Source organism: Nerophis lumbriciformis, linkage group LG19 (genome assembly GCF_033978685.3).
Source record: "Nerophis lumbriciformis linkage group LG19, RoL_Nlum_v2.1, whole genome shotgun sequence".
Taxonomy (NCBI): Eukaryota; Metazoa; Chordata; class Actinopteri; order Syngnathiformes; family Syngnathidae; genus Nerophis; species Nerophis lumbriciformis.
In genome coordinates this window covers 19,521,609-19,548,253 of record NC_084566.2, presented here as the reverse complement: position 1 = coordinate 19,548,253, position 26,645 = coordinate 19,521,609, and the positions used below count along the sequence as shown (strand labels likewise).

General features: G+C 39.5%; 1 protein-coding gene across 1 annotated transcript in view; it reads left to right on the top strand.

Moving 5' to 3' along the window:
• obscnb (obscurin, cytoskeletal calmodulin and titin-interacting RhoGEF b) overlaps positions 1-26,645 on the top strand; it is a 98,529-nt gene that overhangs the window by 52,614 nt on the left and 19,270 nt on the right. The window contains exons 49-61 of the mRNA XM_061979388.2: positions 102-368; positions 446-712; positions 5,615-5,884; positions 8,167-8,433; positions 8,511-8,789; positions 10,223-10,480; positions 10,548-10,814; positions 10,980-11,252; positions 16,761-17,027; positions 17,186-17,734; positions 21,087-21,377; positions 22,697-23,959; positions 26,001-26,282. Coding sequence (XP_061835372.2) covers positions 102-368; positions 446-712; positions 5,615-5,884; positions 8,167-8,433; positions 8,511-8,789; positions 10,223-10,480; positions 10,548-10,814; positions 10,980-11,252; positions 16,761-17,027; positions 17,186-17,734; positions 21,087-21,377; positions 22,697-23,959; positions 26,001-26,282 — 4,800 coding nt within the window. The remainder of the gene's footprint in view (positions 1-101; positions 369-445; positions 713-5,614; positions 5,885-8,166; positions 8,434-8,510; positions 8,790-10,222; positions 10,481-10,547; positions 10,815-10,979; positions 11,253-16,760; positions 17,028-17,185; positions 17,735-21,086; positions 21,378-22,696; positions 23,960-26,000; positions 26,283-26,645) is intronic.

The window sequence follows — 26,645 nt, the reverse complement described above, 5'->3', positions numbered from 1 at the left end:
AGATGCCCATCCAAACCTTTTCTTCATTTTTTCTTCAATGTGCCATCTTCTCTATCCTCATTCACATTATTTCCATACATTATTGGTCATTTTATTCTCAGCTCTCCCAGTCACTTTTACAACAAATCTGGAGGACCAAACAGCTGATGAGGGTCAAAGTGTTATTCTGCAGTGTGAGCTGTCCAAACCTGGTGTTCCTGTAGAGTGGAGGAAAGGAGAACTCGGTCTTTGTCCGTGTTCCAAGTATGAAATTACACAAACAGCGCACAGAGTGGCATTAGTAATCCACGATGTAGACAAAAATGATGCTGGATGTTACTCGTGTGACGCTGGTTTCCATCAAAGCACAGCCCATGTCGCTGTGAAGGGTACGCTTGCTCTTATTACCGGCCTGACTTTTTTGCAGCAGCATTTCTCATAACAACTATAATTTCCTTCCCCGTAGACCAACCTGTGCTTTTTAAAAGCCAGCTGCAGAACCTGGAGAAGCAGTCAGGGGAGAGCGCTGTTCTCCACTGTGAGACCACCAAGCCTGGAGCTAGTGTGATGTGGAGACACGGGGACAGGGTGCTGGCATCCAGCAGCAAATATCACTTGAAACAAGCAGCGACACTCGTAGAGCTCGTCATCTATAAGGTGCAGGGCGCCGACTCGGGAGAATACTCATGTGATACAGGCAGTCACATAACCTCTGCCATCCTCACAGTGCAGGGTACAGTATTCTTTTGTTTCATTTGACACTTTTCTGTCTTCTGGGCACTTATCTGATTCACACATTTCTTCTCTCTTTGTCATGCATCTCTGAGGGAATGATTCACTTTTCCTCTTTATTCACACTTTTCTACTCACTTAGTCCTCTCTTGCCATGCATCTCTCTATAAACAATATACTTTTCTTCAGTGATTGACAAGTTTTTTACACGCTTAGTCCTCTCTTGCTATGCATCTCTTAATGAATGGTTCACTTTTCATTTTTGATTCATACTTTTTTACTCACTTAGTCCTCTATTGTCTTGCATTGCTTAATGAACAATACATATTTATTTTTTGATTCACACGTTTATTCCCACTCAGTCACTTAGTTCATTAACAGTACACTTTTATTCACACTTTTCTACTCACTTAGTCTTCTCTTGTCATTCATCTCTTAATGAATGATTCACTTTTCTTCTTTGATTCACACTTCTCTACTCACTTAGTCCTCTCTTGCTGTGCATCTCATAATGAACCATTCACTTTTGTCTTTGATTCACATCTTTCTACTTTCATAGTCTTCTCCTGTCATGCATTTGTCTATTTATTAACAATTTACTTTTCTAATTGTATTTACGCATTTTGTATTCACTTACCGTAGTCCTCTTTTGTCATTCATCTTTTATTGAATTGTTCACTTTTCTTCTTGGATTTACTGTTTTCTACTCCATTAGTCTTCTTGTCATTCATATTTTTATGAACAATTCACTGTTCTCATATGACTCACACCTTTCTTCTCACTTTGAGCCTGATCTATTAAAGGTTTGCATATATTAAAACTAGGGATGTCCGATAATGGCTTTTTGCCAATATACGATATTCAGATATTGTCCAACTCTTTAATTACCGATACCGATATATCAACCGATACCGATATCAACCGATGTGTACAGTCGTGGAATTAACACATTATTATGCCTAATTTGGACAACCAGGTATGGTGAAGATAAGGTACTTTTTTTAAAAATTTATAAAATAAAAGAAGATAAATAAATTAAAAACATTTTCTTGAATAAAAAAGAAAGTAAAACAATATAAAAACAGTTACATAGAAACTAGTAATTAATGAAAATTAGTAAAAGTAACTCTTAAAGGTTAGTACTATTAGTGGACCAGCAGCACGCACAATCATGTGTGCTTACGGACTGTATCCCTTGCAGACTGTATTGATATATATTGATATATAATGTAGGAACCACAATATTAATAACAGAAAGAAACAACCCTTTTGTGTGAATGAGTGTAAATGGGGGAGGGAGGTTTTTTGGGTTGGTGCACTAATTGTAAGTGTATCTTGTGTTTTTTATGTTGATTTAATAAAAAAAAAAAAGAAGAAATTAAAAAAAAACAAAAAAAAACACGATACCGATAATGAAAAAAACGATACCGATAATTTCCGATATTACATTTTAACGCATTTATCTCTAATTAAAACATGTGCATACCTGACAGCCCAAACAAAGCCGAGCTACTAAATTTGTGCATGGAGGATTGTGTCTCTTCAGGGTGTAAAATTAGGGATGTATACCGAGTATCGGTATTTTTTAGTACCGGTTCCGAACTGGGTTGGTTCTCCTGAACCGTGACAATTCTGAACTAACGGTACGGCAATCAGTATTTTTTTATCCAACTAACCGTCGTAATTATGACACGCTGTCACATTCAGATCAGCTGCCGCGCTGCACACACATTACAAATCAACTTATAATAATTACATATAGGAAGCAACACCACACAAAAGTTTGGAAGTCATCCTCAAAAGTACCTCAAAGCCACGCACGCTAATAAGAGTCACACAGTTTCAAGTGAACGCCACTTAATTAACTCACAACCACCGCTGCCGCGCTTCATCAACCGTTCTCATAGCGATCCATTTAGCCACAGACTAATAATAATCCACTCAAATGAGTGAAACATTGATGCAATAATCAGTACATAATAAATACAATAATCCATAAAATTGCTTTGATGCAAGATAAAACCCACTGACAGGTCCGTAATCGCCGTCACTCCATCACGGCGTGTTTGCGATGTGGCATTAATTGACACCTTGCTTGAATGGGGTTCCGTTAGTTCTGTCTCTTGACTCTACAACTGGAAGATTGAGCAATACACTTGATCACTGAGTCTTTTTATTTTTATTCTTCACACAACACAGACATACATAGGTCGGTAGCTGTCCACCTCCCGTCCCTCACTCAAATATGTCCGTGTGCAACATAAACACAAAACTATTTCTATAGTTACAAAATGCACACCCACATAACATGCTAATTGATTGTATCGATTTATATAATATGTTTGAAATAACATAACATTTAAAATGTATGTGCTCTGTACATGAATGCATGAATTATATTTTTGTGTAATTTTAATGAATAGAAACCGTGATGGATCTGTGTGCTCTTTACAAGAATATGACATAACACCTGCATTAGCAAACATAATTGACTTGTATTAGACTTAAAAAGCAGGTGTTGATTAAAGACTTCCCTGCTGTGAGATGTTACATGTTGGTGGTGTGCTACCTCTTGTGCTATTAAAAAAAACGGTTATAAAAAGTGAATTTTTTCCTCATCTTTATTTACTCTAATTACATATAGCACCGATAAGAGTACCAATAAATACCAGTTTATCTATGACGAATATTGATAAGGGTATCGTATCGTTAAAATCTTAAGGATATACATTCCTAATAAGGAGCACAATCCAGTTAGTTTGTTTGTCTTCATAAATATGCAAAATATATGCTGATTATCAAAACTTCCACAATTTTGGGAGGATAACATGAAAATATTAATATTTAGCTCACACAGTGTGATTTATCAAGACTGAAACTGTACTACGACTGCTGTTCTGCGCATGTAATTAGTGTGTCGAGAAAGAACGTGCAAGCTCTATTGTTTAAGAAAAAAAAACTTCTTGCGATATTCCTTTTCTTGCATCTGGAACACGATTCGCTCTTGGTGTCAGCATCTTCCATGAACAAATCATCAGCCCGCTAAAAAGTGGGTTCTGTTTTAGATTTCACTATAGAACAGTGTCAAATTTGCCCATAAAAAGTGGTACAAGTCTGCTGCATGGTGAAATCTGTACATGCAAAAACCTCATTTAAATGAGGTGGTTTACACTAGTTATTGATTGTACATGCAGTCTTAGTAGAACAAACGCAACACACCCAATAATGTTACACGCAATCTTAGAGTTTATACATGCTGTTTCACGTTTTGTATTTGGAACTTAGTAGATCAGGCCCTTAGTTCTCTTTTGTCATTCATCCATTCATAAATAATTCACTTTCCTTCTTCGATTTACACATTACTACTCACTCTTTTGTCATGCATCTATTGATGAATGATTCACTTTTCTTTTTAGATTCACACTTTTATACTCACTTAGTCCTCTTTTGTCATGCATCTATTGATGATTGATTCACTTTTCTTTTTAGATTCACACTTTTATACTCACTTAGTCCTCTTTTGTCATGCATCTATTGATGATTGATTCACTTTTCTTTTTAGAGTCACACTTTTATACTCACTTAGTCCTCTTTTGTAATGCATCTACCCATGAATAATTCATTTTTCTTCTATTGATTCACACTTTTGTACTCACTTAGTCGTCTTTTGCCATGCATCTATTGATAAAGGATTCACTTTTTTTCTGTAATTCACACTTTTATACTCACTTAGTCCTCTTTTGTCATGCATCTACTCCTGAATGATTCACACTTCTATAATTCAGAGTTTTCTACTCACTTAGTCCTCTTTTGTCATGCATCTCCTCTCCAACTATTCTGTTTTTCTCTTTGATTCTACATTATTTACTCACTTGGTCCACTTTTGAATCTCTACTCTTTCATGAACAATTAAGATTAAGTTTTCCTTGTTGATTCACTCTTTTCTACTCACCTTGAGCATGGATTCCTCAAGCTTGTATCCATTTATTGTTGTTTTGGGGTTTCTTGACTATATTTGAAATATTCAAAAGTAATTTCCTCTCACACCCACATGTGTTCTTGCTTGGAGATGGACTCTTTTACTGTGACTCTTTTTGCTAACACAGACACTCTTTCTGTTTGTTCACATCCCTCATCTGATCATTTGTATTTTGGTTTATTACATTGGAATACAGTGGAACCTCCAAAGTCGAACACTATACATTCTGTAACACTGGTTGATTTCCAAGTTGTTCTAATTTCACAAACAAAGGAAATCATGAAAAGTGAGCTAATTGGTTGCAGTTTTCACCATCATATAACCTTTACTAACTGTAAAGTACCATTCTTAACTGGGATGCAGTTATAAAATATGTTAACCAAATAAAACTACTCACCTTTGAAAGACACCTGACAGACACATCCTGGAGAACGTACAGGATTTTTTTTCACAATAATACTGCTTAGTCACCTTGGGTTTTTTCTACGTATTGGTAAGGGTTGTGTAGTGTGCAATTAGTTCACTTATATAAGTGTCTGCTCTGAAGAATTACAAACGTTTATATGTAATCAATATCTAACAAATAGTGTTGCTTTACATTTCACACTATCAGTTGTACAAAGAATTGTACAAAGCAGCCAGACCATGTCACAATAAGTTCCATTGTTGTTTCTATGGTTGTCATTGCACTTTTCCAACAACATGCAAAACTTGTCAAGGTGTAATTGTTTCACACGATTTGCTGAAATTTCTTGAGACGTCACGCATGATGAAGTCCAAATTTTGTTTTACTTTTTAGGTATATATTTTTACAAATTGTTGTATTGTTGACTTTGAAGGTTCCAGTGCATTATCTTCCATGACACACGTTTGTCAAGCACTTGCTCATCGAAAACTTCAAACATATATTCATCTCTCAAGCAGAAGTGGACGTGTCAATAGTGAAATTCTTGGATAGCTCCGTCGTACGCGAGGGTGATGACGTCCGTTTTGAGTGCCTGGTGTCGCATGAGGACTCACCGTCTGCTCAGTGGACGCTCCAAGACGTCCCGCTGCAGAATAATGAAATGAACGTTATTAAAGCTGAGGGCCGTACACACAGCCTCACGCTTCGAGGCGTCACCGCGGCTGACTCTGGCACAGTCACTTTCTCTGTGGGCAACCACACCTCCACGGCCTCGCTTACTGTTGGAGGTAAGGTAATACTGATCGTTCCCACTTGTCTATGTTACTCATCATTGCTGGACAATTCCGAACTTGGATACTTGTTGGCATTCTTGAATCAACATGTTGTTCCTCCTACTTTTTCCTTCCCAACATTGTGTTTTAAGATACTTATTGGTCCATCCTGATGATCAATATACAGTACATTTGTATGTGAAATTTGTTTACTTTTGTTTTGTTATCCCAATGTATCTCAATTATTTTCTATTACGTCCCCCCTATTCTACGCTGCGACGATGCATAATATAATTTGTCTATAACATTATTAGTACACTTCTGCATAATATTGTATCCTTTTAACATTAAAGAAAGGAACACACTGGGCTTTCCTCATCTCCCGTCGTAGTCACAGTGAAGCCAAGCGCTACATATGCTTCTTCAGATTCTAGTACAGCAAAATAAAGCATGTTCCCAAAGGTTACCCTGGCATTACACTGATCCTTCCACCCCTATTTACCTAAACATAAGCCAACCGCAAATTTTCAAGACACATTTTTCAAGGCAAAATCCAAAACCCCCAAATTTTAATCATGCGCGCATCATATTTTATTAATCATATTTCTTCATGGAGAAAAATCTATTCCCAAGTGGAACGCACTGGTACAATCATGGCTTAATAACTTAAAAAGACAATTGTTTTCTTTGTCTTACTTTGGCCAAAAAAAGAACAAGCACATTTTGAAAATGTACTTATTACAAATTATCCTCTTGGCAAAACATTTCAAGTTAGTAAAAAATTCTATGGAAAAAATTGTGCAGTTTCAAAAACATCATGAAGAACACAATTAACTCTACTACAAAGATGATAGTCATGTTAACTTAAGTCTTTGCATTTTACCGTTTCATTATTTTATCCGTTGAATGGATAATTTACAATGAAAGAAGGTATTGTGCGTAGCTAATGCATCAGTCTGCCGCCATCTGCTGCCAGCCACAACAGGAGAAGCTGATTGCTTGTACCTGTGCTGATTTCCTCTTTGCCACAAAATAGCGGCAGAGGGGTTTTAAAGTCAGCTGACACGTCATCTCTAAACAGTGTCATGTTTGATCTAGCCCTTAGGTTATGTTACTTTTTTGATACCTGAAGGTAAACTTGTTTTTGCAGCCAGCAAGATCAGGACATATGTTAAACATACAGGAAAAAGTAAGATCTTGAACATATAATACAAGGACCTACCACAACTACAAGCAATATAAACATTTGGTAAGATTAAAACTTGTAAATTTACTAAAAGTTCCCCATAAAAAGGATAGAATATGAACCACGATCAGATACATTTTAGACAGGCCAGAAAAAAATACCATAATTAAAAGAATAATATACATTAAAAAAATATGGGCAAAATGGGACTACAGCTTATTTGATTCTGTTATGACAGCTGGGACAAATTTGTGATAACTGCATCTGTACCCTTTGTCTTGTTACAAATGCATATCGTGCAGGACCAGCCTTATAAAATATCATGGTTACCTTTGACAACCGCATTAGTCTACATGATTTTTTATTAGTTTGACTAATATCAACATTCACATATTTTTTTCTAGATTCACAGTATCTGACTTAGTGAGTGGCAGCACGGTGAAACAGGGGTTAGTGTGTGTGCCTCACAATAATAAGGTCCTGAGTTCGATCCCCAAGCTCGGGGTCTTTCTGTGTGGAGTTTGCATGTTCTCCCCGTGACTGCCTGGGCTCCCTCCGGGTACTTCGACTTCCTCCCACCTCCAAAGACATACAGGTTGATTGGCAACACTAAATTGACCCTAGTGTGTGAATGTGCATGTGAATGTTGTCTATCTGTGTTGGCCCTGCGATGAGGTGGCGACTTGTCCAGGGTGTACCCCGCCTTCCGCCTGAGTGCAGCTGGTATAGGCTCTAGCACTCCCCGTGACCCCAACAGGGACAAGCGGTAGAAAAATGGATGGATGGATGTCTTAATGAGTGAGTAGTAAGTGAGTACACCTTGTTATTATATATTCTCAAGTACTATAGAAATTAAACTTGGATATTGCAGTCAATGTTGGAATTCCTCAATGAACCACAGCTCCCCAATATTGGCAGCATTCGTGCAACCAAAGACCACAACATTACCACCATGCTTGACTTTAGGAAAGACAAAATTATCCTGCTATTCACTTGTGTTGACAGGTATTTAAACAATAATAGCTGTGTAATGTGGATAGCAAAGCTGTACACTGACTACTCTGAAGACAGACCCATATTTATGGTAATTGATACCAGTCTTTTTTGGCAGCCGCCGCTGTTTTATTCAAGAAGAACCTGGATAGTCAAGAGGGTACAGAAGGAGACAAAGTCACTCTTTTCTGCGACACAACCAACCCCGACTGCAAGGTGTCATGGTGGAAGGGCACCACGCTGCTCACCCATGAGGAGAAGTACACCATGCAGCATAGCGCTGCCTCTCACAGTCTTACCATTCACAAGCTGAAAATGGAGGACAGTGGAGAGTATAGCTGTGACACGGGTGACAAGAAAAGCACTGCTATTATCACCGTAAAAGGTGGTCAAGTATAAAACATTTATTCTGAATGAGTTAGCAATGTAGCACTGACCATACATCCTCTAATCCGCCATTAGAGAATGTGCACATTGTGAGAGAATTGCACGACGTTACCGTGCTAACCGGGCAGGATGCCGTCTTTGAGGTGCAGCTGTCTCATCCCGGTGTGACCAACGCAGAATGGTGGCTTGCAGACAACCTTCTCCAGAATAACGACCTGAACCAAATTAGCATCGATGGCAGAGTGCACCGCTTGGTCCTCAAGATGGTCACCACGGACGAATCAGGGGACGTGGCCTTCGTAGTGGGTCAGGAAAAGAGTGTGGCTTGTCTGCTGGTGGAAGAGAAACCCAAAGGTAACTGGCAAAACAGCTTTGAGTCTATTTAACGCCTCTATTTTTGTGCGTGTTCTGCAAAAACAAATAACCATCGATGTATCTAATTAGGATCAAGTCAAAAAGGCTTTGGCATTGACAGATGTGGCTGTAGGCAACCTCCCTAATTAGTTTTTGATTAACTCTCTAAAATGATAGTAGCTAAAATAGAACTATCATGAGTCATCAGCATCAAGCAGCTTTACTACTTCTGCATGTGCTTTAAAGTGTTGTTGATTTGAAACTCGTACGTAAAATACTTGCCGTACTTTTGTTTACAAAGAACTACAGAATGCGCTATTAAAGCTGGCTGAGTTGTTTGCTAACTACCACTACTACAACATTGGTTGTGTTGCTTCTGTGGCGTGCAATAACCTTCTGGGAGCAAGCGTCCACTGCTGTGGACATTTTTATGTTGCCTAATGGGGCTATTTCTTTGCGAGAAAAAATATATACCGTATTTTTCGGACTATAAGTCGCAGTTTTTTTCATAGTTTGGCCGGGCTCCAGTGCAACTTATATATGTTTTTTCCCTTCTTTATTATGCATTTTCGGCAGGTGCGACTTATACTCCGGTGCGACTTATACTCAGAAAAATACGGTATACCAAAAACAGAGCACACTTGTTGATGGACGCTTGTCAGGAGGACATCCTTGTTAATAAATGACAGCGTAATCAAAGAGAGCTTTGTTTTCTTTTCTGCTTTCTAATGCAGTCCAAATCATTATTAAGTTAAAACATTTATTAAATATTATAACATAACAGCGATTGTTGCCTGCTTCCAATCAGCGCCCTGTTCTTTTTGCTGTTTAAGTAAACAAACGATGGTAAATATGTCACGTGGTGTGTAGGTCTGGATGCAGAGACGGGAGGAGACCAGCAGGTAAAAGTAATACGTATTGTCAAAAAAAGTGAGCACCAGCATGGACGAAGCAGTGTGACACAAGTGAGATCAAAATTAAGTGACCAAAGATCCACAACAAAAATAGAGGCAGAGACAAAACTTAGGGTCATGGGGCAGAGATAAAGCATAGCAGGACAAGGCATGTGAAGCAGAGTAGGGTACAATTAACTCAAATTGGCGCCCTCCTGATTGACAATCAGAGGCAGATGAGCTTCCTAATTGCCAATCAGGAGGAGGTGAGTAACCAGCGCTCAGAGAAGAGGTGAAGCAGACACAAAAAATGAAAAAACAGGAAGTCAAACAATGAAAACAAGAGTGCAGAAAGGAAATAGAAACCAAAATGGAAAACAAGTCCAACCCTGATCATGACAAAATGGTTGTCTAGAACCATGTATTTCTAGCTGTACCATATCATCAATAAAATAATGCAAGATTATAACTGCCACATTTGTTAATGTAGGAAAAAAAGCAAATGTTGCAATTTTTAACTAAATTCTTCCATATTCCCAGTACTTATCCTAGAAAAGCCGCATAACACTGCAGCCTTAGAGGGGGAAACCGTCACTCTGGCTTGCACCATCTCTGACTCCACGGCCACCGTTACCTGGATGAGAAACAACACGAGCATCAAAGCTGGTCTCAAGTATGACCTGAAGAAGAACGGTGCCTTCCAGCAGCTTCGAATCCACAACGTTGTGCCCGAGGATGCCGGAACCTACACCTGCGACACTGGAGATGCTCAGTGTGACGTCACCGTCACAGTGGAAGGTAGCGAAAAAAAACAATTTAAAGTAGCTCATCAGCATCCTAACTGTCTTGTGTTAATAACTACCAGCTGCTCCGGCGTTCTTCAAGACGGAGCTGAAGAACCAGCAAGCGGTCGCGGGTGATGAGGTCACCCTGCGCTGTGAGGTCTCAAGGCCGGGTGTTAGCGTGGAGTGGAGGAAAGGTGGCATGGTCCTCACGCCTGGTAAGAAGTATGAGATCTGGCAGGAGGGGTGCGTTCAAGAGCTCTGTATACACAACCTGGATCCGGAAGACAGCGGTTACTACACCTGTGACGCGGGGGATCAACTCACCACCGCCTCTGTGGCAGTGCAAGGTAATATTTTGTTACATTTTGAATATGAAGGGAGCTTTTTATTATTGATGTATTACTATTACTAAGTGTTTTAGGGTGGGTTACCTTCTTTGTATTTCAAAATTATGGCTGACATGATGCTGTGAAATGTAGAGGCTGAGGTATATCTGTATTTTCACCCGACAGTGATAGAGGTCTACATTGTGTCCGGTCTTAAGACCGTCGACGTTTTCGTTGGGGAATGGGCAACCTTCTCTTGCCAGCTGTCTGGTCAGGCGCCCGGCAAGGTGCAGTGGTGGCTGGATGGCACTTTGCTGAAGAACAGCCCCACTATCGAGATAGGACTGACCGAGAGCCACATCCACTCGCTCACCTTTAAGAACCTGGCCACAGATGACTCTGGCACTGTCATGTTCAAGGCTGGCAATTTAACATCAGCAGCCAAGCTCCTTGTCAAAGGTATCACTGGACAGGAACATGACAGACTCAGTCACATCTTTTTACACCCCACAGAAATTATAAGTACATTAAAATATAACTACTGTACATATTTTTTACAATAAAATTGGTGCACTGGAAACAAATTAAATAGTATAGTTTCCTGCAGGGGTTTGAATTTTTTTTTTTTTTTTTAAATGATCTAATAGATGTATTTAAAGTGCAATGGAGCCTCCAAAATCAACCGCCCCAAAAGCATAGCCATGTTAGCTAAGTAACAATGCCACATTTTAACAGAATGCTAGGTCAGCCTATTTGCTGGAGAAAAACTAAATGATCAAACTTACAACTCCAATTTCTGTATTTGACTGACTATGTTTTAGGACTTGTAGAGAAGCCTGTCTATTTTGGCAGGTGGTATGTTCATGAAGAAGGTTTTTCCATCAAGACCCCCTGAAAACCATTTCAAAACAACTAGTTTAATGAGGTAATTGGGGAAAATATGTAAGCCTCAAAATTAAACAAAAAACTTCATTACGTGGGACAAATCTTGTGAGACTTCAGCTCAGTAAGCATCTAAAGCAAGGGGCCATTTGCAGCCCACCACACTTTTTGTGAAGGCATGTACTAGAAAACACGCCCTTCAGTTCTAATGTTATGAGAAAAGTTTGAAATATTATCTTAAAAGATCTCACAATTTTAACCACTTTCATCAATAACACAGGGCTGAAACTGAGTTTATTTAAATATATATAACAATATATGTTACTCACATGTTTTTTTTTTTCTGTATGCAACCTACAGTGGGAAAAGTTTGGACACTTTGTTTTTTGTTTTTTCAGTGCCTTTTTGTGGGGATTTCTTGTAATGCACCAGTGAAAGAGAAAATTAATAGATATTTAGTTGATAGCCACAAAAACAGTAATTGGAACCTTTTGCAGCGTACTTGGTACAAAATGAGCAATACATTTTTGCAATACATACAAAAAGCCCCTATGTGTACCTTCCTCTTCCTTATTGATTATGTGTAATGTAAGGGGTTCTATACAACTAAATAGTTTTACTTAATTATAGTTTTATTTTGTTGTTTTATAACTCTGCAGTTTAAGGTTTCATGATGGCTGCGAGGTTGAGTCTGGAACCAATGAATCAACTTTACATTGTTTCCTACGGGAATGGTTGTTTTGAAATGGGAAAACATGAAAGTCGGCCAGCGTCAAGAAAACGGATTGTGTTGGACTTTGGAGGTTCTACTGTTTGTCCATTGACATTGTGTGAGTGTGCAACATTGCTTCTCATTTTATTAAACACAAAATAAAATCTAGCGCAGGGGTCGGCAACCTTTTAAAAGAGCCATTCTGACCCTTTTTTTTAATCTCAGCTGCCCCAAAACACAACACGACTTGTAAACCTGTTTTAATTTTATAGATAAAAGAATATGTCCATGTAGAATTTAAGTGTTCATATTAGTACTTAGAACTAAAGATTTGTTTGGGGGGGTGTATTCATGGTTACCTTAAACACAAGAAGCTGACTTCTCTCTTGTGCAAACAGCTCTTCCACGGCACACGAGCAGACACCTTGCCTTCTTTGACCTTATCCTATTGTCAGTCAATCAGTTTATTTTAAAACTTCACAAGCGCATATTTTTGCTCAAGTGATCAACGGTCCAAAACAGTTTGGTAAAAACTGAACTTATCTGGTCCCACTCCTGTGCCATAAGCAGCATTCCAAAAATAAAATAAAAGATAAGTAAGAAAGAACATGAGCAAGTGCTTGGCAACTTGGCAACGGCAACGTCAGCACATATTCACGGCCTTAAAGACAGTCGAAAATTATAAAATTATTTTTAAAGAAAGTACACTTCCCCAACTTTGGAGGTTTCCGACCCCAATCTACAGTATAATACTGTATCATTAACTTTGTACATTAAACATAGAGCTCAAATGGCACCTGTTTGTTACAATTTACAATGACTAACTTTACTATTGGTCTGTATTAGTAAGCGGGAGAATTTATGCAAATTCTATTCATTGGAAGAAGTGAGCCAATGAGTAAACACTAACAGACAGGTGCTGCTCCACCCATCCATCCCTCGTGTCCTGTTGTCCTGTTGCTTTCCACTACTAGTCTCACCTCTATTTCCATTTCACAGAATCCTAACATTCCATCCCCCATTCTTTGAGTGCAACTGTGCTATCCTCTTGTAATTATCTTCTTTGCTTGCATTAATTGACTCTTTAACCTTTAATTAATTTGGACATTTTGGGCTTTTTGACCCCCGAGAATGCACTCATCAGGCTTGTTTTTATTAAAGGCCCCGTATTATACAATTTTTAACAGTCTTAAATAAGCCAATTTGGTGACGAAAAAGGCTAAATGTCTGATGCTGACTGATCGCAAAACCCTTTTTTTAATTAACAAAGTGCTCTTCTGTAAAATGGAGCACAGACTCCTCTTTATAATGGTGGGTCAGAGGTTTTCCTAAATGATGTTCCATGCAGTAAACCTAAAGCTTTATCACCTCTTTTCTCAAAATCAATCAATCAGTCAAAGTTTATTTGTAAAGCCCTTAATCACAAGTCTCTCAAAGGGCTGCACAAGCTACAACGACATCCTCAGCACAGATCCCAAAAGTGGAGCAAAAAAGGAAACAATAGATCTTTCTCACATTTGGTTCTCGTAAACAGACTCTAAGGACACATACTACTGTTAGACAGGTGCCTCAACAAGATTTGGTTTGTGGTCCCACAGGCCTCGGATTTTAACTTTCGGGACAGATGCATTAAGAGTTTGAGCAGAAATATGTCGTATAGTAATCAACTACACACAATAACACATTAACAACGTGCTATGTCACATGAATGGTTTTTAAAGTAACACCTTTCTGACATTTAGAAAATACAAGTAGTGTAAAAAAAAAATGGTGTTTACTTTTTCATATCAAAATAAAACACATAGCAGTTTGGCTGATGAAGATAAAGTCAAATAAACAAGCTTTGTTCTTCTCCAACGCCTCCTATCATTACAACAGTTTGGCCAGCAAAAATAAAGAGCGACGCCTCTCACATAGAATACACAATCTTCACAGCCTGCGTTCAATTCGATAAGATGACAAAACATTTTAGCTAGTATTGATATTAGTTGAACCCTGATACAGTTTGCAGTTAAATAAAGGACAAGTGAACATCTCAGTCAGCTAGCTCAAGACTTTATAAACAAGTTGTGACAACGTTAAAAGACACATCACCTGCATGTTTCCTCACCTCATTAACTCTCAGTCACAGCAACTGATGAACGCTGTACTGAGAAAATAAAAGCAACATCAAAAAATCTCCTTCGCTGTATACTTCTAGTGTGGGGCCATTATACCGTTTACTTTTACATCCCTTATCCATTAACAAGTAAAAAGTCAAGGACGATTACGGCATGTTATTGCCGCCGATGTTGGTCAATTTTTTAGGGGATGACGGAAAATGACAAGGGCGGTTGCGGTAGTTGCCGCGGTTGCCCTGGTTAAATTCGAGGCCTGGTCCCACTTCGGTCTTCAATATTACTCGTGTAACATGCTTGGGGCTAGGGCTGACCGCAGCCTAGTGAGTATTGTAATGCAGTCTTCCCTCTCCAAATCACGCTTTGAACATTTTGTGGCTTGTAAAGGTGACTGTGTGGTTGTTATTTCATGTCTAGAGGGCTGTCTTAATGTTAAAAACATATTTAGAAAGCTGTAAACAAGTTGTTTTATGCTCCAGCTATGAAAATATTCCATTTATAATTAATCCTTCCTACTTTGCATGATTGTATTTGCCACAGCCCGGCCCAGAACCAATTAAAAGGGATAAACGAGAGTTTTGCTGTATTACTTCTGGTGACCAGAAATAGATTTGGCTGTGGGAATGTATACATAAAAGAACACAACTATCCATCCATGAATTTTCTACCGCTTATTCCCTTTGGGGTCGCGGGGGGCGTTGGAGCCTATCTCAGCTACAATCGGGCGGAAGGCGGGGTACACCCTGGACAAGTCGCCACCTCATCGCAGGGCCAACACAGATAGACAGACAACATTCACACTCACATCCACACACTAGGGCCAATTTAGTGTTGCCAATCAACTTATCCCCAGGTGCATGTCTTTGGAAGTGGGAGGAAGCCGGAGTACCCGGAGGGAACCCACGCAGTCACGGGGAGAACATGCAAACTCCACACAGAAAGATCCCGAGCCCGGGATTGAACCCAAGACTACTCAGGACAACTAAATAGACTTAAAGTATGTTTATAATTACATATAAAGAAATCATCTATTATTATTTTCGGTGTCAAAAAAAAAATCTATTTTCAATTGAAACGCAATTCTTATTCGTAACGATTTTTAATCCATACATTTTTTTTTTTTAAATCGATAAAAAAAAAAAAAAATACAATTACATACAGATTTATTTTTACTCTAAGTAATCATGTATGAATCAGAATCAGAATCAGAATAGTTTTTATTGCCATTGTATGAGAACGGGTTCACAAACTAGGAATTTTTCTTGGTGCAATCGTGCAACATAAAACACATATAACACAGATTTGGTAATAAAAAGAGCTGTAACTTAGCTATCAGATCTTGTTATTGTTCATGCACACAAAGACTACATTGACAACTACAATTCACTTAATTCCAATATGTTCCATAGTCATGTAATTATATTCCAGATAATGTCCAAATATTATATAAAAGTTAAGAAAATAGGTTAATAGGCCCAAGGGGATAGAAAAGTGTTCGATATCTCTTACCACACTGAAGCCAATTCAGATCTGTTATGCCGCTTTGGCATTAATTTAAAAAAGTATATAAAACACAAAAAATTGACAAAAACTAGGAAACCATTTTTTTTCTTTAGGCATTATATCTTTAGGAAAAAGGTTTAGCTACACTATAAAGTTAAATATACAGTCATTTTAGAAATACAGCTGTAATTCCTTCATGATGATGGCGTTTGAAGCGATGCTAAATTAGCAATTATACCTATGGGCTTTTGAATTGATGCAGCTGCAGTGCTGCTAAGCCAAACTAAAACTATTACAAAGGCTGAATATAAGTTTAATTTCAAGTATAATTCCAGGGTGTACCTCGCCTTCCGCCTGAAGGCAGCTGATATAGGCTCCAGCACCTCCTGCGACCCTGAAAGAGACAAGCGGTAGAAAATGGATGGATGGATGGATGGATTGTAGTCATGAATTCAGTCCATCAAAGTAGAACAATCAAACAAATGCAGAGCATGATTATATAATCAGCTACTGAAGTGACCGTTCACCATAATAATGACTGTTTATGCTGTATTATACTATAATTAACACGTCGATTTTATGTAATAAGGGGCCTTTAATATAAGATGTTCTAATTCGCAAGTCAATCCTCCAATGATATTACTCACTTGAAAATGTATGGGGGTTATAAAACCTTCAGTCGGCATGTGCTGCTCAATCACCATAAACCTCACAGCAGCGCCCTGACCCTGTGACCCCTGACCTCAACCTCAGATCCCACAGTTGAAGTGGTGAACAACATGGAGGACCTCAGGGTGCTCGAAAACCAGCCGGCCGAGTTCATCTGCCAGTTCTCGAGGCCGGTCAAGGCCGAATGGAAGAAAGACGGGCAGCTATTGCAGCCCGATGGCCGCAGGGTGGTAGTGGAGCAGGACTGGACAGTGGCTCGCTTGTACATTAGCCGTGTGTCTGCTGGAGACACGGGGACATACTCCTGTGAGGCAGAGGGGACCCGTGTGGTTGCTTCGCTTCATGTGGAAGGTGAGCTCTCCTCCACATGGAAAGAGCACCTACCTTGAAGGAGCCTCCTTTGCTCCTTCTTACCAATGACTCTATATGCAGTAATAGTGTGTTTTTTGTCACAAAAAACAAGAATAACACTTTCTTAATCTTTTTTTTTTTCTTTTTACACCCCCTAGCTAAACCTATCGACATAGTCCAGGGCCTGGAGAACGTGGAGACCTTTGATGGGGGAGAAGGGCTCTTTGAATGCGCCTTATCCCGCCCAGAGAACAAAGACTGCCAGTGGCTTCTCGGTGACAAACCAGTGAAGCAATCCCCCAATGCTGAGATTGTGTCCTTCGAGAGCGGCCGTCGTCACCTGCTCCTACTCAAAGAGCTGCGGATTAGTGACAGCTGCACTGTTACCTTCAGAGCCGGCACTGCGTCCACATCTGCTGAGCTGTCTGTCAAAGGCTGGCAGCTAGGTGTGGTGAAGAGCCTGGAGGACACGGTGGCTGCAGTCGGAGAAAGGGTGGAGTTCTGCGTGAAGCTGACTGAGCCCGTGCCTCCAGCGGAGGTCTTTTGGTACGCTAATGGAGTGGAACTCATGCATGGTGACCTGTGGACCATGAGGGCCGACGGCTGCTCCTATCGCCTCATCCTGAGACAGGCACCGCTTTTTCCCCAACAGGAAATCACATTTGCAGCACGAGATGCTCTCTCTCTGGCCAAGCTCTCCATTATTAGTAAGTCTTTGAATTTGCTAATTTTTTGCTTTTTCCCCCCTTTTATCATCATGTTTGAATGGTTCCCTTTGGAATCAAGAGACATAGAAATAATCTGTTCCCGAGTCAATCTGTCATCTTCATAAATTCTATGATTGTACAAGATATGTATGTGCTGCGGGCATGTGGGCACAGCAGTGGCGGGCCGTGCGTTTCTCACCGAGGCCTTCAGTGATCTCCGACTTCAATGATTACCTCTCAGTGGCGGGACGTGCGTTTCTCACCGAGGCCTTCAGTGATCTCCGACTTCAATGATTACCTCTCAAAATACCATAATTGATGTCACCACATGATTATTGCTGGATAAATACTATACAGGAACACATTTACACCCTACCGGGCATTGAATCACATCAACAGTATACAAAACGGGTTATTTTCTGGCGCATTTAAAAATCAATTATGACGCATCAGCAATTCAAACATATACTGTAAATTTCTCTGCTTGGCTTATGCAACTTCCGGTCAATAAAGTTTGATTCAAAGTACACACTTCTCAAAGATATATTAACTGCGCTGACCACATGATGGCGACAAATATACATGTCACAATGTTAATTAAATGACAAGCATGACACACTTTAACAACAAGAGTTTACAACTTTTAGTTGTAACAGAACAGCTACTGTCAACAACTTGCAATCTGATTGGCTATCGCAACTGTCTCTCAACTCTATGTGTTCTCAAATTCATCTGCTAACAGTCCCGATGACGTATCCAATCACAGGACGCGTACATGTCACGTTCAACGTAAGGCCATCTAGAAGGCCTTACTGACAACAACTCGTGATCTGATTGGCTATCGGAACTGTCTATCACTGTATGTCCCCAATCACTTACAGTGCACAGGCACCTGCATTGTTGATTCTGAAGGCGTCTGGCAGATTTCGTACAGCATGGCAACATAAGCTAGCTGAATTCTAATTGGATACAAACTAAAACTAAAAACAACAGCACTGGAAGGAGCATAACATGCAAATTAATAAGTTTCGATATTTAGGGAAAGTAAATTAAAAAATAATTGTATCTTTAATTATGATCATGATTTCTGGTTATGTTAGGCCAGCAGAGAAGGCCTTGCTGGCCCTGATGGCACACCACTGGGACACAGACAAAAAACGAAAGCCAGTCAGAGCCAACATTTCATTTGGTCCGTGTGGAAATGTTTTACAAAGGTTAATTTCTAATTGTGAAAAATATAGACATTTATTTAATACATCTGTTCTCCTAAACCACCAATGGTAACATGAGCTAGATCTTTAAAATTCATGATAAATCAATCAAACACTAAAAGCTAAAGGAGACCTACAGTATAATGATGTTTATCAACATTTAAAACACTTCCTTGTAGTCTAGATCAGCGGTTCTGAACCCTTTGTGACCTCGGGGCCAACTTTTCCACTACAACTGGGCCCAGGACCCACTCAAATATTAACACTGAATTAGTCATCTTACTCTTAATTTTAATTGTATTCAATGAGGTGGTGACTTGTCCAGGGTCTATGCCACCTTCTGTCTGAATGCAGCTGCGATAGGCTCCAGTCCCCCCCCGCCGTGACCCCGAGATGGACAAGCAGTAGAAAATGGATGGATGGATGGAATTATACCTGACATACTTACAGTTTACAACCTAGTCAAACGATATGAAACCATGTGTTAATCACAAAGATTATTATTTGTTTACACATAAACCTTAGGGTTAAGTCAGGCTGATTAGAAAAACAATAAATAACCAAATGTACTACATTAGAAGGGACTTATAAATAACTGACGACTTTAGCTCCAGACCTCTTCGGTTTGTTGATGGATGGAAGGATGTCATTACTGCCACAAGTGGTGGAAAAGTGTATTACAACTGAGTACCACTGTGGCCCATGCGGACTACATATATACATATATATTTTTGGCTGCCTTGTAAGGGGATATTGCAGCCCAACAATGGGCTCGGCTTCTAGTAACAGTAGTTCTCCCTCCATACATTCAGCTTTAAAAAGATAAGGTTGTGAATCTTCATTTGCCCTAAAATAGTCGTCTTCATTGTTTATTACCAAGTCTGCCATGATTAGAACACACACAAGCATTTTGTTTCCGGAAGAAGGAACGCACATCCGTTGCCAGAAGTCGGAAGTGCGCTGCTATGGAAACAGAAAACAATGCTGTCAGTCAACTGATTAAAATGATCAAAATACGGTAAATATTGAATATATTACATATTGTTATGAACATATCTGTTACTACATTACTTTATATGTAGACTTGCAGTGTGTATACAAAACGTCGATGGAGGGTTTTGAAGTTGTCTTAGAGGGCTTTGAAGGCTACAACTGTGACTCCCATTAGCTGCATCTTCCCAAGGTTTTTTTTAATCATATTTAAAATCTTATTTAAAAGAAAAAGACGTGTGTGTTCTTGTCTCTCATAATGATTGTGAACGATACGCAAAATTCCAAAAAAAGTGCAGTACCCCCCTTTTCTTTTATTTTTTTTGTCCTGTCCAGCTTCTCAGGCAAATCAAATTGTTGATGTAGATGCCCATATCGGCTGTACAAATGTACTTTACAAAAGATAAGTGTGGGATACTTCTCTTGTTGCCTTATTTATATTTGACTTTATTAAATGGATTTATATTATTATTTGGTGCAGCCGGGCCGGAGCAGGAGGGGATAGAAAGAGGAAAAAAAGGAAGAGGGGGAAATTGTGGGGACAAGAGGAGAATAAGACAGAGAGACGACAACAACAACAACAGCAAACACAACAATAACAATAACAACAACAATAGAACAACATCAACAAATAGCATATGTTCAAGTTAAAGTTAAAGTACCAATGATTGTCACACACACACACACAAGGTGTGGCGAAATTATTCTCTGCATTTGACCCATCACAATAATTTTTGGTGATTTAATCCCCAATTCCAAACCTTGATGCTGAGTGTCAAGCAGAGAAGTACGAATATAATGGTAAAAGTGATAGCAAAGAAGCAGTTAGTGAAATAAATAATAATACTGAAATGACAATGAACATTATTACACTACAAATGGAGCAATACAAATACCATTAGAAACAGCACTATTGACAATGAATAATAACAATAATTACCTCTATAATAAAAAATAATTACCTCATAATAACACAAATTACTTAATAACAATAATTACCTCGTGCAGTACCCGTTTAATTGGATAGTGATGATGTCGTAATGCTTTATGTACAATGTCAATTTGATGATGATACAATGGATGAAAAGGAGAACAAACTGCATTCTGTGGGGTTTTCTCTCTTTTAAATCCTGCTGCTTTCTTCTCCACAGCTGTACCGGACCCCCCAGAGGACCCAGAGGTCTTCAGTAAGACCAAACAATCTGTCACTCTTTCCTGGTTCACTCCTCTGCATGATGGAGACAGCCCCATCCTGGGCTACAAGGTGGAGATGAGGCTGGCAGACAGCTCTCTCTGGCTTCCCTGTCATTCTGCTCCCGTGTGTAACACCGAGTTTGTGGTGGAGAATCTCACCCCGGGCAGTGGCTACAGGTTTAGAGTGGCAGCTATTAATAGAGCCGGCACGGGCGAGCCGGTTGAGCTTCCTCTGACTGTGCAGCTCGGTGAGTGAATGCTTGTTTTAGCACTTGAATTGGTATAATGTTATTAGTATTGCATATATATGCTGTTTTTGAGATGATCTGCAATAACCTTTATGAAAGTGGTTTCAGGACAACTTCAAAGATGACTAAAGTTTTTTTGACTAAAACCAGTGGCGGGCCGTGCGTTTCTCACCTCGGCCTTCAGTGATGTCCTCCTTAGTCCGACTTCACCTCTCAAAATATCATAATTTATGTCACCACATGGACACGGCTGGAGATACTATACAGAAACACACGTGCACGTTACTGGTCATTCAACCCCATCAACAGTGTACAAAAGGGTCTTTTTTTGGCGCATTTAACATTCAATAAACCCACTTCATTAATTAAAACATATCTTACGTGGTACTGTCAAAATATAAAGAATTATATAAAACAAATGAAACATGAAAAAATTAAGAAATAAAATATTTGAACTCACAATTTGTAGCACCCAGCCGACGCCGTATAAGCCAGTGGTACCGACGGAGTAGTCGGTTGGTTTGTGTGAAAGTGGCGGGAAAACCATTTCGCCGCCGGTGTGCCAAAATGTGATTGCCTGCCAAAAATGTATTTCCTTCGTGGGAGCGCGCACCGCTCGCTAAACCTGCATTCCTTGGCTTCGTCTGTCCACAGCAGATTACCGGTACTAGGTGTAAGACAAACACTTTATCTTCGTGGGTATTGTACCGGTAAGTTTTCTGTGGTTTTAAATGGCTCGTATGGTTCAGGTGCCACTTCCTGTTTTCGCAACTTGTGGTTGGATACTCACTTAGGACTCCCAAGTGAGTATCCAATCACAGCGTTAGGCCAGCTAGAAGGCCTTACTGACAACAACTCGTGATCTGATTGTCTATCACCTCTATGTGTCCGTTCACTTACAGTGCAAAGACGCCCGCATTGTTGATTCCAAAGGCTCCGGGCAGATTTCGTACAGCATGGCAACATAAGCTAGCTGAATTCTGATTGGATACAAACTAAACTAAAAACAACAGCATTGGAAGGAGCATAATATGACATGATAAGAATATGAATACTTTTAGATATTTAGGGAAAATTAATTAAACATTACTTTTATCTTTAATTATGATCATGAATTCTGGTTATGTTAGATCAGCAGAGAAGGCCCACCACTGACTAAAATACATTTTATTCAAAAGACTAAACTAAAACTAAATTAAAAACCAAAAATTAACACTCTTGACGATAACTAAGCGAACAATTTTTTAAAACAAAATTAACACTGCTCTATATGCACAAAAACTCTAAAGGCTCTATGAAAACTCTGTTTGTTTCTATAGAAACGGAGGTAAAAGAAGTCGAGGTGGAGCAACTAGGACAGCCCAGTTTGCCTCCAGAGGCTGCTGAAGAGGGTGACCTTCATGAACTGTGGGAGGCCTCGGCAAAGAAAAGGCGCATGAGTCGAGAACCCACTCTTGACCCCATCACTGAACACCCTGAGGATGATAAAAAAGGAGCCCAAACGAAAACTCAACAGGAGAAGGAAGTGAAGTTGACCAAAAAGCAACCTGAGAATGCTTCTGGGGGATCTTCAATTGTATCGTACCTCAAAAAGAACAGCCAGGTTCAGGTATCCACTGTGACCTCTGAGGACGAGGATGCCACTGCGAGGTTCTTCAAACACTTCCAGATGGTTGATAAGACAACTAAAATCAAAACGACGACAACGACGACTCAACAGACTGAAACAAAGTATGTGTCAGCAGAGGACACGGACATCATGGAGATCAGCAAGGAAGACGAGCCTGAGCTGAGAGAAGCTGCTATTAAGATCCAAGCGGCATTCAAGGGATACAAGGCACGCAAGGACATGCGGCCTGTCTTTAAGGATGTATTCAAAGACCAGACCAAAGAACCTGATGGCACCATCCACCTGGAGTGTGTGGCAGAAGGTCGACCTGATAGAGTACGCTGGCTGAAGGATGGAGAACCGCTGTGTGACGGCAAGCACCACCATATTGACATCTACAATGACGGCACATGTTCTTTGGTCATCACCGCCATCACCACAAAAGACACGGGGGTGTACACATGCGAGGTCACCAATAAGTTTGGCGTCATCTCTCACAGTGGGAAGGTGACAGTGGGAACGGTGAGGGAATCATCGGGGCGGCGTCCACTCACAGTGGGCTACAGCGCTGACAGCGAGCCCGACAGCTCATCGGGCAGCGAGATGGATGAATCCCTGAGGCAGGCCAGCAGACGCCTCCGCCGCCTGCTGCGCACAAGCCTCCCCCCGGACGTAGAGGAAGAGCCTTTTGTCAGTGCGGATGAAGGAGACCTGAATCCCCCGGATCCCCACTCGTACCGTGAGGACGACACTTACATTTACATACGCTTTGACACGTGGGGGGAAGCAGACGTGGCCTCAAAGAGGTTCCAGGAGATGTTTACAATCCACGGAGTTCCTGTGGAAACCACCATCTTGGAGGCGGGACATTTCAAAGTGGAGTTGCGGATTAGGAAGTTGGGTTATACTCAGGATGGAACCGAAACACCTACACAAGAAAAACAGCCTCCTGCATTCCTGTCTGGAGCTCCTGGTAGGAAAGTTAAGAGCACAACTAAAAAATAGAAAAATGTGTGGATTAAAGATGATGAATCCAATTTAATGTACAGTAGAACCCCGCTATTAGTGGTGGTTACGTTCCAAGCCCCTTTGGTAAAGGCTAAAAAAACTGCAAATAGGATAGGATAGACGAGACTTTTATTTATCCCACAATGGGGAAATTACATTGTTGCAGTGCAGGTTTTTACATACAGTAACAGAAGTACCGGTAAAGCATAATGAAAAACAACAAAATAGTAATAAATATTACATATTGCTCATTAATATGTATAGCTAGAAGATAAAATACAATAATAAAACACTAACATCCATATTGCACACCACAAAAAAAAAAATTGTAGTAATCACATAAGTGCGTTGTAAAGTCTTATGGCTGTCGGTAGATAGGACCTACGGTAGCTCTCCTTTCACTGTGGATGTATTTGTAACAGTCTAATGCTGAAGGAGCTATCAAATCAAATCAAATCAAGCTTTATTTATAAAGCGCTTTTCGTACATAAAAGAAATGCATTGCAAAGTGCTTTACAAAGTTAAAAACATTACCCCGGTGACCCATATACCCCATTATCACATACGTACGGACCAATGATTGCATGGCTGAGTACAGAGGAGACGTGAGTAAACACTATCACAGGAGCCATCTGCACCAGTAGGTCATCAGACCATGGCCACCAGGACGCTGACACAAAAGTCCCCCCACAAGCACGGCCGATAACCCCTGAGGCAGATGGCTCATATGAGGAACGTTGGAAAATAAAAATAATAAAACTTGTAAAATAGTAAGAACCATGTGTAGAGATAAAGAATAAAATACAAGTAAAACATATTAATAGAACATTAATAGAAAATAATAATAATTGAAAAAATATATATATATATATATATATATACCTGTGTGTGTATATATATATATATATATATATATATATATATATATATATATATATATATATATATATATATATATATATATATATATATATATATATATATATATATATATATATATATATATATACACAGTAAATAAATAATAAATAAATATAACTAAATCAAATATTGCATAACGAATAGGATAAAAAGTAGAATACAAATGACTTCAATAAAATGATTAATATCAGGTAAAAGCCAAATCAAAAAGGTGGGTCTTAAGCCTGCTCTTAAAAACATGGGCCTCCACAGTGTTGTGCATGGGATGATATGGATTGGAAATTATTATTACTACTATTTATACATTACAATTATTATTATTACCATCACACAACATCACGCCTTGTCAGAGCATTTTCCTGCTGGAAAATGTCGAGTGCATTGACTTGTAAAACGGCACCCTCTGTTGAAATTGTAGCTGCAGCATTATTTTTTCCTTGTAGATGGGGCCATCAAACCACTTTCTATTTAAATTGCTATAAAAAAAAAACATATTTATAATTTTCAGCAAAAAAGATAAGTGTGCGAGGGAGTGAATAGGCAGGGATGTACTACTGTATACTGTATGTCAATATATGCTGAAACATCAACATTTTACCTTAGTGTGGTATAAGTGATAGAGTAATTCAGTGAAATATCAAATAATATAACTGAAAAATGATGACTATGCCCAGGGACAATTAAAAGAAACACACTTTGGACACCATTGGGGTTACTAATGTGTTATAGGGATACAGGTTCTTGATTGGCCTCGCTTTTTAATGGTGTGCAACCCTATTTTCGGCAGTTTTTGGCATATCAGCCTAGATATTTCATGAGTTGGTGTTCCCACACACATTATTGACCAAACCTACTTTTCTCTTACAAATCTTATTACATTTTGGAGTTTTACACGTGTTTTCATTGTCAGGGTCTGTAACATTAAACTTAATGTTACCTTGATCCAGTGCAATCCACATCAGTTTAAATTCCCATTCAGCATTTTCCCATTTCAAGGCCTTAAAACTCTTTTGTATTAATTTGGCTAGACAACTCATGCATTTGTAACTACCACACCTTAACATTATGTCCCGTTCCTCTTCCAGCTGCCCCGGTCTTCTTGACAGAGTTACAAAATCAGGACGTCCCAGACGGCTACCCGGTCAGCTTTGACTGCGTGGTGATCGGAAAACCCTCCCCAGCGGTACGCTGGTACAAAGATGGCAAACTGCTGGAGGAGAATGACCATTATATGATCAACGAGGACCAGGAGGGCTGCCATCAGCTTATCATCACCGCCGTACTGCCCACCGACATGGGCGTCTATCGCTGCACGGCGGAAAACAGCAGCGGCATCGCAGCCACTCGGGCTGAGCTCAGGGTCGACAGTAAGTTTTTTTGTTTGCGCACATAAAAGTTTGTTGTATATAAGTAAAATGAAAATGTACGTTTCTTGATCAAAGGTCACTTTTTAAACAGCACACTTTACCTCAAATTTAAAGTATTTATTAGGGCTTTCTAGATCTCTTGTTGCCGTATTAAATATAAGGCGGCAGAGGGGAACCCCTAGAAAAAGAAGAGTTATCTTACATATTTGGGTTCTGAAGACGTATATTTTGGAAGTTTTTGTTTTTTTAATATAATAGCAGAATATAAAAATAACCTACATATTCAATTAAGCGGACAGCATTTTGGATTGGAATATTTGGAAACAAGGCCGAAAATCGTAAGACCAACACTATTATGCCAAT